This window comes from Hemitrygon akajei, unplaced genomic scaffold (genome assembly GCF_048418815.1).
Source record: "Hemitrygon akajei unplaced genomic scaffold, sHemAka1.3 Scf000050, whole genome shotgun sequence".
Taxonomy (NCBI): Eukaryota; Metazoa; Chordata; class Chondrichthyes; order Myliobatiformes; family Dasyatidae; genus Hemitrygon; species Hemitrygon akajei.
The window spans coordinates 6776478-6788873 of NW_027331936.1; the positions used below are offsets into that span (position 1 = coordinate 6776478).

The window sequence follows — 12396 nt, forward strand, 5'->3', positions numbered from 1 at the left end:
CAGGGGAAAACGCAGGTTGATGGAGCTGAGTTTACAGACAGATCAGCCATGATCTAATAGAATGTCGGGGCAGGCTCGATGGGCTGGATGGCCTTACCCTGCTCCTATTTCTTATGCTCTTATGTTTTTATGTTCTCCTCCCTGCCGCATTCTGTGAACACATCACCCTCATATTTCACTCACCCGCTCCTTGTTGGGGATTTGACAATTCCGTATTTAATGAGCTTCCAAGATCACAGACAGTGACCCCACTTGTGCTGGTTCCAGAGTACGGATCAGTGTCCCTGATACCTCTGTGTCTGGGCTGATTTTGTTCGGCTTTCTCTGCGGCCGGACTGCATCCGCCTGGGGCACCGCTCTCAATCCGACGCTGCTTTGGTGCCTTGCTTCCCGTGTCCTGATTATCTTCCATCGATGCATTGCCTGGGAAGAATCTCTTGACTGCTGTCCAGAACCATTTCCCACCTGAAATAAATGATGAATTGCAGGTTATACTGGAGTGATTTGGAGCTGAGCAGAACAAGGATTCACAATGGGTGGGCACAACTGAGCCAAAACTCTGGCTGACCAGATTTGGATTGGGACTGAGCTGGTGAACGTGAACTGCACTTCCTACTAGTTACTGACTCTGATAAGCCGGTGACAGGACACATGCACTCCCAGAGAAAGAACAGGATAGACACAGTAATACTGATCACTAACTTGGTGCTGATGACCAGGGAATCTAAAGGGAACAGCGTCAGGTGATACCGGGAAATATTACTGAGTGTATTTTCCACAAGCAGAAAAATCCCTGGGTTACACGTTGTCCAATCGTCTGTGTCACACACAGATGAGTCACTGGATTACAGACTGTCCTATCCGTTTGATCACACATACTTCATTCACTGTGCAACAAACTGTCCACACCACTAGGTGAAAAACAACTATTTGCTATGCATCTCCTGCTCTCTTTAACTTTACAAAATGAACCTATTCTTTGGTGCACTTTTCACGTTCATCTCAGACCCCTTGTAAATTTACATAACCCCCTTCACTGTCCGTTCTACCACCAATATTGCTGACACCTGCAAACTTCCGAACAACATTAACAACTTTACCGACCTAATCTTTAAAATAAGGAGCAAACAGTAGACCTTGTGCCCATCCACACTACAGGTCATAAGCCTCCAAACTGAATAGCCCGCCAATTATTAACCTTCGTATTCCTTCCTCCTAGCCAGTTTTGTATCCAGATGGCTGGCTTGCCCGCAAGAAAATAACCTCAGTATTTTTTGTGGTGTCTATATGTACACTGATAATAAATTCAATTAACTTTGAACCCCGAAGTTTCCAGGTATACAATGTGTGGAGTCGACAGAATGTTTGCCGTTATTAGCTGCAGCGCAGAATATAGGCGCAGGGAGATCTTGTGACAAGGTTATAAACTATTGGTTGGATAAGTTGGAATAGCGTGTGCGGATCTTGTCATAATAGGATCTTGTAATAATACCTGAGGAAGGATGTATTAGCACCCGAGAGATTGCAAATTGAACATTTCAATGACAAGAGATTGGATTGGATGAGCACATTTTCTGATTCAGAGTCTCAGCTCAGACTTAGATTATTCATTTCCCTCCATAGTTGCTGCCTGACCTGCTGAGTTCTTCCATCATTGTGTGTGTGTGTGTGTGTGTGTGTGTGTGTGTGTGTGTGTGTGTGTGTGTGTGTGTGTGTGTGTGTGTGTGTGTGTGTGTGTGTGTGTGTGTGTGTGTGTGTGTGTGTTACCCGCTCTAGATCCCATCTTGAAATGCAGTGGGATTCATTTTATTCCTACACACCGATAACATTATATTGACCCGATTCCTTATTTGATTCTATGTTTGTCTCCAGCTGTTTTATTTTTCCTGTGGCATTTCAGCATTCAACGTCGTAAAAACTTTTTTTTTGAGAAACCAAATTCACCATTTGTCCACAGCGCAGACATTCATTGGGGTATTAAAACTCCGAAACAAACCACAAGTATATCTACATATCTACAGTAAGTCGTCTCCTGATCCTTTGCCATTCCCAACGCTGGCAATGTTCTCGGCTCGGCTACAAAAAATACATTTCGTAAACTCCCCTCATCTCCTTTCCGCAGCAGCCAAGAAAACCGGGGGTGGGGGGTATGATAGCTGCCTGTCCAAAACATGAAATGCTGTGTTATCACGCAATTTCTGAAATTGTGGAAAAGTTCCTATCAGCTGGCACTGAGTTTTATTAATAAAAGTTGGAGATGTCTCACACATCAGTACCTCTCTAGAGGCAAAACAGACCCTGACTCTTGACTTTTACATAACCTACAAACCTGCTGTTGCATTCCTGTTTCACTCACCACCACCTAATTCAGAACCTCCTGGTTTTTTCACACAAGAGAAGCTTTGCATGGCGAGCGGAGTGATTTCACCATTACCGGTGACAGGTCCCTGCGCTGCACCTGTTACGTTGATAAATTACTCAAGGCCGCAATACCAGTAGGATCAATGGCCCTTTTGGATGAAACTTTAACATCTGTGCAAGTTTCTTCATCTGAAATCTTGTGCAGTAACAGGACGGAAGTTTAATTATAAACTTCCCAGTGAACATACCTGTAGCCATTCTGATTCTGACTGAAGATTGCTAATTGTCGTCGACTTGTTTACACTTTGTTTCCGGTGCAGAGAAGCTCCAGCTGCTGGTGATGCTGTGAATTACACAACAAGCAAACAGTGAGTCAGAGTACGATTGAAAATATGACAACAGGTCCATCCCCTGTGTCAGAGCAGCTGTTGGATTAGGGGCCAACCCTTCCCCGTTTCTATCAACTTTTGTAAGTCTGTCCAGTGATATCTGATGCTTCCTATTGATAGAGTCACAGATCAACAGAGCACTGATACAAACCCTTCTGCCCAATGAGACAATGCCAACCACAGTGCCCACCAAGATGGACCCAATTTCCTATGATGGATCCATTTCTCTCCTGGCTTCCTCACTCCATCTACACATCCCAACTGCTTCTGTAATTAGACAATTGTGCTGCCTCATCCACTTCCCCTGGCAGTTCCCTTCACATAATCACCAAACTCTTGCATGAAACCGTTGTTGGTTTTGCAATCTATTTACCACTCCTGCCAACTTAGATCACCTATAAGTTACGGCAATCTTCACTGTCAGCACAGTCTACTAATTTTATGTCATCCGTGAACTTACTGGTCAAGCCTTCTGCACTTGCATTCAAATCATTGCTACAAAATAACGAATTTTAAAAGTTCATAGCCTGTAGCCCTGGCGGCACACCACTTGTTACCCACCTTCATCACGAGGAGAAAACTTCAATCACTATACTTTGCTTGCTACTTTATGCTAAAGTTAAATCCATCTAACTTGCTCTTTCTGTTGTCCGCATGAAGGGCCTAAACTTTCAGACCAGGCTGCCATGTGGGATCTTATCAAAGATTTTGCTGAAGTCTAATACAGAACATCCATGGGAAAATATCTTCGAATTTTCACCTCTGCTTAATGTCTGGTTCACAGGTTCTGACAATGTAATTAGTAGAAAAGTACTTGATGACGTCAGGGTGCGTAAATATAAAGCATTGGTTGTCATTTGCTTGTGAGGACTGAATGAACTGTGGTGTTTGTACATTGTGTTACAAAAAGGTTTGCTATCAGCAGTGGCTTCTATGTCGATATACTCGAGTGTAAGTAAATATTGCAGCTTGCAACAACCAGAGCGGTCAATGACATGTTACTGTAGCTCATGGTAATTCCATATTTCTGCAATCACTACAGCGCAAAGCATTTATGGTATAAATCGTTATCACATTTTGAGATGATTATGCGGTAACGCAGACAAGCAAGGAAGCATCGGAACCGAGCACAAGTTACCATCGGAAGATGCAAGATTTGAAATGAGCAAACACTGAGGGAATGTGAGTGGTTTTAAAGAGCTGGGCTGCTGAAAGCACATTACCAGACCTGAAGTGATTGCAACTGGGTCTGGCAGTGGCATAACTGGTACTTCTGGGCACAATCAGTCTTACTCCAACTATTTTTTACCTTCCATTGTACCGGTATATAATATCTAAAGGACCAGTGTTTCAATGGTACTCACCGAACTCTCTCCTGACTGAATCAGTGGCAAATCTAAGTCAGATGGGTTCTCTCCAGTTGATACTCTCAATCCTCAGGTTTGTTCACTTGTTACTGTTCGCTTGTCTTCAGTCATGGTTTGCTTCCAGATGTGGGCATTTCTACTAATAAATCTCTCACCGCAGGTCTAACTTTAATTAGAGGGATAATAAAGCATGTTAACAGTATAAAGGAGAACAAAACATTTGTGCTCAATATCCTGAAAGCAAAACTCACTGAAATTTAAACATTGAAGACAAATTTAACAACCTCAGTGAATAAATCTGTAATTGTCCCTCACACATCACAGAACCTGAGATGAAGGAGTCATCGTTCAGTCATGGTAACATACGATATCAGAGCAGAATCAAGTTATTCGATCCATGTGATTACCACCAACCCACCCCCACAACGCTCTATTTATTCCTCATGTAACACCGAAGTTACTTAGCAATCAAGAATATGTCAAACTCTGGCATAAATGTCTTCAGTAATTGCCTCCATCGCAAATATGGCAGCATATTCACGCATCAACTAAGCTTTGGCTGAGAAAAAGAATCCTCCATCGCAGTTTTAGAGGAAAACATTTATTATCAGCTTGCGCTCTGAACAGATGGAGACTTCCTCTCCATGTTCACAGTATCCAGGTTTTTTTCAGCATTCGATAGGTTTAAGTAAATACACCCCGACCCCCAGCCCCATCACCATCACTGAACTCCATTCACTACAGGCCAAGAGTCATCAAATGGGCCTCATAAATAAGGACTAACACGTACGCCTTCAAAAGCTCCGGATACATAATAACTATCATTCTGGTAAGCCTTGTAAGCAACAACTGTACTGTCCAGTTTAAGATGATGCTGGTGAGACACAGCCACGCCTTGCCGCTAGTAAACAGAACTACAAATTATTGTATTATTTACACATATTTCTCGGACATACTGCAAACAATAGCCCATAACTTCCCTTTCGGAGATGAACATTTGAACAGCTTTTATAACCTGACATTTTTGCGGTGTGAACTGAAGTCTCTAAGGTTTAGAAGGGTTACATCGTGGCCTGTACGGGCTGAATCGAGGCCCAGGTTCGAGAGCGGAGAATAAGCCAATGCTTGGCCATAGCAGCAGTGGACTTGAAGGCAAATTCGGCAGAACCGGGGCAAGGCGATGGTCAAAGGATTCGGGCCTGAATTAAGGAAGGGCGCGAGGTTTGAACAATTTAAGCGCTGGGTCAAATTTGAAAGTTGGATACGTTCGGAATCGAGGCAGCTGGGTCCGGGCCAGAGCAATTTGAAGTGGCAGGGTCTGGTTCCAAGAGCAAGGAATGACGCCATGTTTGCTCAATTTGAGCGCCGGGCCAGATTGAAAATGGTCAGGGTGTCGGTGCCGGAGCAGAGGGACTCCGTGAGGTTTACTCGTCTCTGCGCTGAACTGAGGCTGTAGTTTGCAACTAATAGTTTCCTCAGGCGGTTGCTCGGATGATCTGGTTCGTGGCACATTTTTGTGATCATCGGTTCTGAATGTCAGTTGCTTATTGTTTTGGATGCACATTGTTTTCCCTGCACATTAGGTGTTTGACGGTCTTCTTTTCTTAATGATTTCCATTGAGTTTCTTTGTTTTGTGGCTTCCTGTAAAGTGACGAATCCCAGGGGAGTATATAGTATAGACACTTTTGTAATATATGTACTCTGAATTTAGAACGTCAATAAACACATTTCCAGAAATAGCAGGCAACTTGGTAAAAAGATAGTTACCAGGGAAAAGCTGTGGTTTCTTTCCTGTCTAAATCGCAAAACAAACTCCTGTGCACTTTCCATTTCCAGCAGATGTAAACCATTCCAGGGTGAATGTAATAAAAAGACAGTGGAATCACTAGAACAGCTCAATAGGTAAGGAACAGCTATGGAAGAGTCACAAATTAATCAATTTGTGTTTTTGACCTTCCGTCAGAATGGCCTCAAATGTTTTCAGTTCTTAATGCAGATCGCCAGCATCCTGAGTTTCTGTTTGATTTCCACTGCCTGACAGACAGATGACAGTGAAAGGGAATTTTCAAACAGCGTCAGAACACTGAAATCCTCTGGGTCCAATCCTATTGTTGCAAACATGGAACACCCATTCAATCGCCGTCTCTCTCTGTCAGGGATGGAATGGGAACTCACTCCATCCTCAGATTAACAATCGCTGCTTCCAAGGAAATCTCAGAAACAAATACCTGAGTCCGGAACTCATGCAAAACTTGCTCAACACCTCATAAAGCTGGGCTACTGATCACTCGGTTCACATTATCTGGGCCAAAAACTGTGTTATCCCAGGACCCAACCTCGTAGGAACACAGTCACCCCACCCCAAAATCCTTGCACTTCATCCACACTGAATGGTATAGTGAGTAATTTGCCACGACCAATGTCCAGCAACCGTACACTTCTGCTTCATTGCGGAAGAAGGAACATTAAGCCCCATCTGTAGCAGTTAATGCAAGAGCCAAATCCCAAATTCTGACAGCTCCATATTCCCGAAGTCCCCATCCCAGCATTACAGCCCGAGCACCAACTCTTCATGTAATCATTGCTGCCAGTAACATGCAGCACTGTCTCGGCCATTCAGAGTTCAAAAATTAACATCCCGTCATCAACCTACGGCACGACGGGAACCGGATGATCTGACTGGCCAGAGGTCGGCTGGATATCCTGGGTGTGAGTTACGAGAGGGTGAGGAGATGTTTTACATCGTCTCCAGCAGCTAAACTGAATATATTTTATCATGATCTTATTATTAAATGAGATATTGCCCAACACAACTGAACAACACATTTTGAGCAGAATAAAAAGATTAACATCGCCACTTGGGAATCCCCCTCCAAGTCAGTCGCCATCCTGACTGGGAAACATATCGCTGTTACTTCATTTCCGCTGGGTCAAAATCATGGAATTCCCTGCCAAACAACACGGTGGGTGTACCTACACTCAGGGAGTGCAGCGGTTCAAGAAAGCAACTCATCACCATCTTCTGAAGTGTATCTGTGGATGCTGGCTGAGCTGCCGGCACCATGTAAATGAATAAAAAGAGCAATGCTTTTAATATAAAATTGAAATTAAAGTGCTGGAAACATCAAATTGGATCTGTGGAAACACTAAAAGACCCAGGATCAGAACTGGGACCGCCTAATCTGCTGACCACTCAATTGCGTAATTTGTCCCAGACAAATGCTCATACCTACAATGGGAGAAGTACTGCACACCAGGGTTCTGAGAGAGCTAGTTAAAGAGATATCGGGGCATTAATAGTTATCTTTCGAGAAACGAAAATCTCATATATTTAAATTGGACCTTCTTTGTATTCGCCGTTCAACATTAATTCTGTATTGTTAAGCACCTGAGCCTCATTGCCGCACAGTACACTCCCTCGGACAAGGCGTGTTTCATTTTACGGTATTCATTACTAATCACTCAATAACAGAGAGGCCCCCGGTGAAACAGTTATCTCCAGTCTATTGAACTTAATATCTATAACAGGAATCACGACTGTGTACCATATTCAATCGATTTTAATATGCATAACATCTAACGTGTTCCAGTCTCCAATGTTCCATCTAATTACTATTTTTGCAGCTGCGTCGATAAACCATTGGCTTCAGCCGGAAATTTTCAGACAGCCTGGAAAAAGCGGCACCTTAGATGTGTGTGTGTTTTGCAATATGCATCTATGAATACTTAGAGTGAAAAATTAATACAAGTCGCATATTTTGTTTTTAATTGTTAATTGGAGGATATGATAAAATACAGTAAAACAAAGAAAAAGAAAATCAGGTTTCCTAAACGTTTTACGAGCTGCATTCAATTCTAACCGCGCTGCAACAAAGGCTCCATGGCAGAAGCATTTTATTTACAGCGCGGTCGCACACCGGCGCAGCTCCGAAAGAACAGTGACAGTCTCTCTCTCCAGGTTACCCCAACTGTGCCGAGATAGCCCGCAGCCCCCCGCCCCCAGAGATGACAACCAGTCAAAGTTGACAGCAAGATAAGGAAATCCTTCTCCTTCAGTTTATTGCTCACTTACTGGAAACAAGTTACCGCATCACAGCAGCAATCATATGAAATTATGACCATTTCCTGCTGGTGAATTTGCCTGGCATCCCATTTACTTTACAAATAGTTGTATCATTCATGGTCAGAGAACAATGCAAAAACACTAAAGATTAAATTCACTGGGTCTCTTATTTGTTAGAGTGTTGAATTAGTAACAGGACATTCGTCCCGTCAGTCCTGTTCCGCCATTCTCAATGATCACAGCGACACTTCCATGCGACTGTCTGTAACACGTCGCTCCCTTGTTTGTAGAGAATCTGTGTTCTGCGGAATTAAACACATTGAAAAAAAAACTCTGCTTCTCTTTCCCTTTAAGGACGAGAATTCCAAACACACAGAATTTACACCTCCTGGCAATAGCCTCATGTATCTTCTCCAGTTTCAGCTATCCCTACAGCAGCAACCTTTTTCTCCACATTCCTGCCCGGACTCCGCTTGATATTCAATGTATCCAGCAAGGGCTCGATTCATTTATAATATATACATTTGTAAAATCTCCTCACCATCTAAATAACAGTGACTAAAATCAACTCCCGTGAATTTCTAATACCAGCGAATGCATACAAATGCCCCCATTCATCCAATACCCGAGGGTAAAATCATTTTACCTCTAATTCTATTAAATCAAACAAGCTGAGGTTGATAAATGTGGTGGTGCGGTAGCCAGTGGTCAGCACTGAAGCGGACGGTAGCCAGTGGTCAGCATTGAAGCGGACGGTAGTCAGTGGTCAGCATTGAAGCGGACGGTAGCGCGGTGGTCAGCATTGAAGCGGACGGTAGTCAGTGGTCAGCATTGAAGCGGACGGTAGCGCGGTGGTCAGCATTGAACCGGACGGTAGTGCAGTGGTCAGCATTGAAGCGGACGGTAGCCAGTGGTCAGCATTGAAGCGGACGGTAGTCAGTGGTCAGCACTGAAGCGGACGGTAGCCAGTGGTCAGCATTGAAGCGGACGGTAGTCAGTGGTCAGCATTGAAGCGGACGGTAGCCAGTGGTCAGCATTGAAGCGGACGGTAGCGCGGTGGTCAGCATTGAAGCGGACGGTAGTCAGTGGTCAGCATTGAAGCGGACGGTAGCGCGGTGGTCAGCATTGAACCGGACGGTAGTGCAGTGGTCAGCATTGAAGCGGACGGTAGTCAGTGGTCAGCATTGAAGCGGAGGGTAACGCAGTGGTCAGCATTGAAGCGGACGGTAGTCAGTGGTCAGCATTGAAGCGGACGGTAGCCAGTGGTCAGCATTGAAGCGGACGGTAGTCAGTGGTCAGCATTGAAGCGGACGGTAGCGCGGTGGTCAGCATTGAACCGGACGGTAGTGCAGTGGTCAGCATTGAAGCGGATGGTAGCCAGTGGTCAGCATTGAAGCGGACGGTAGTCAGTGGTCAGCATTGAAGCGGACGGTAGCGCGGTGGTCAGCATTGAACCGGACGGTAGTGCAGTGGTCAGCATTGAAGCGGACGGTAGCCAGTGGTCAGCATTGAAGCGGACGGTAGTCAGTGGTCAGCACTGAAGCGGACGGTAGTCAGTGGTCAGCACTGAAGCGGACGGTAGTGCAATGGTCAGCATTGAAGCGGACGGTAGCGCGGTGGTCAGCATTGAAGCGGACGGTAGCCAGTGGTCAGAATTGAAGCGGACGGTAGCCAGTGGTCAGCACTGAAGCGGACGGTATCGCAGTGGTCAGCATTGAAGCGGACGGTAGCCAGTGGTCAGCATTGAAGCGGACGGTAGTCAGTGGTCAGCACTGAAGCGGACGGTAGTGCAGTGGTCAGCATTGAAGCGGACGGTAGTCAGTGGTCAGCACTGAAGCGGACGGTATCGCAGTGGTCAGCATTGAAGCGGACAGTAGCACAGCGATCAGCATTGAAGCGGACAGTAGTGCAGTGGTCAGCATTGAAGCGGACGGTAGCGCAGTGGTCAGCACTGAAGTGGACTGTAACGCGGTGGTCAGCATTGAAGTGGACGGTAGCACAGTGGTCAGCATTGAAGCGGATGGTAGTGTAGCGGTCAGTATTGAAGCGGACAGTAGTGTAGTGGTCAGCATTGAAGTGGACGGTGGCTCAGTGGTCAGCATTGAAGCAGACGGTAGCGCAGTGGTCAGCATTGAAGCGGACGGTAGCGCAGTGGTCAGTATTGAACCTGACCGTAGCCAGTGGTCAGCATTGAAGCGGACAGTATGGTAGTGTTCAGCATTGAAGCGGACGGTATGGTAGTGGTCAGCATTGAAGCGGACGGTATGGTAGTGGTCAGCATTGAAGCGGACGGTAGCGCAGTGGAGAGCATTGGAATGGACGGGGAACAGCTGCAGAAGCCCCCGGACATGCACTCAGTGGCCACATTATTAGGTACGGGAGGTATATAGTAAAGTGCCCACTGAGGGTAGAATTTGCTATTTTTATATAGGCCTCTGAGAATTACCACAATATTTGTCAATATAAATATCACTGACAGATCTACCCTGTATGTCCTAAAGAAAATACACACACAGAATAATAAAACACACAGATCCGTAAAGCTGCGCGATTTCAATGATAACATTGATATGGTAGAAATATTAGAAATGCTGCCGTTACAAGTGGGCCTATTAAAACACCATAACACTGCCAAATACAGTCCATCTTCCTATCTGATGCAGAACTCCTGGGTCTGGTTTCTGGGAATCCGAGCTTCTGAATTTTATGCCCCTAACAACAAGTGAACACACCCTGAACAATGTTCAGTTGATAACACGCTCATAAACCTGAGCTTCACCCTATTCAGCATGTAACGCCACACCCTGTTCCACAGCGCTTGTGTTAAACCACACAAAGACTCACCTTGCTTCAGTGAGATTTTCTAACTTGTGTTCCAAACCAGAATTAATAATTCAGTGCACAAAATTTTACCACCTCCAGAGAGGAATCATAACCCGCATCCTGATTCCGTTCGGTTGGTGCTGTCACTTGGATTTATTATTCAATTTAGGACCAGTTTATTGTCAGATTATAAACTCCAGCGACAGCTCAGGGCAAAGATCACTGTGGGTTTATTGCACAGAGACAGCAGAGGGAAGGGCGCTCTCAACTCTGATGGGATATTATGCGTTTGGAATAATGTTCTTTTTTGACCAGCGGACATTCCGTTTCTCAGTTGTAAACTTTGGGCAATGGGTTATTGGGGAGCGGCTGTGCCAAGATTACCATCTCCCAGAGATAACAACCGGTCAAAGTCCACAGCACGATATGAATGCTCTTCTCCTTCAGTCTATTGTTCACTTACTGGAAACAAATTGCAGGATCACAGCACCATCATATGAAATTTAGACCATTTCCTGCAGGTGGTTTTGCCTGACATCGCATTTAGTTTACATATACATCAACCGTTTTTCATCAATGAGTGATGGAAACACTCGAAACATTAAACCCCTGGGTCTCTTATTTGTCGGAGGTTGTTGCTGGCATATTGAATTAGTAGCAGGATATTCGGCTATTTTTATTTGAAGAAATAACAGGCGGGTTAGAGAGAGGTGAATACGTTGATGTTGGGTACTTGGATTTTCCAAAGGCCTGTGACAAGGAGCCACACTTGAGGCTGTTTCACAAACTAGGAGACCATGGTATTACAGGAAAGATTCCAGCATGGATAAATCCATGCCTGATTGGCAGGACGTCTTATGGTCTTATGGAAATGCAGCTTCCCTGGAGTTGGAGGAAAGAGGACACACCAACAGGTGGAACCAACTGTGGGAAGACATGGTTTGTCAGGTCTGAGAACGAGTTGAATGTACCATAACCTTCAGACTGAATCAGAAAACCATTCTGAGGGTATTTGAAATGTCAGAAGCATGGGGATGTGATCACATGTGTAGAGGGCAGAGGTTGTGTCTCTATCAGACCCTCAGTGGAATGGTTCAAGTTACAATGTGCAGGGATGAAAGCACAGTGTTTGGGGTCTGATTTAATCACTGATTCTGACACAGTGAGAGGGTTAGTTTTGCTGTAAGGCAGCAACATTAATGGAAGAAGACACAGAAACTGCATCAATTGCCAGTTGTTTAGCAAAAGTGACCAATCTCTATGCTACCTTGACAGAAATAGATATTCGCAGTGGCGACAAGGGGTACAGTCTGGTTTATTTCATGTTGGAGAGGGGTGTGGAGTTTTGAAATCAGTGCCCTGCGGTGCCACCATCGTTAATTTAGCATGTCT

At 44.9% G+C, this 12396-nt stretch overlaps 1 protein-coding gene across 1 annotated transcript in view; it reads right to left on the reverse strand.

Moving 5' to 3' along the window:
• LOC140721106 (uncharacterized) overlaps positions 1–12396 on the reverse strand; it is a 45994-nt gene that overhangs the window by 20099 nt on the left and 13499 nt on the right. The window contains exons 3-5 of the mRNA XM_073035970.1: positions 4115–4283; positions 2610–2704; positions 184–465 (exon numbers count right to left, since the gene is read on the reverse strand). Coding sequence (XP_072892071.1) covers positions 184–465; positions 2610–2619 — 292 coding nt within the window. The 5' untranslated portion in view covers positions 2620–2704; positions 4115–4283. The remainder of the gene's footprint in view (positions 1–183; positions 466–2609; positions 2705–4114; positions 4284–12396) is intronic.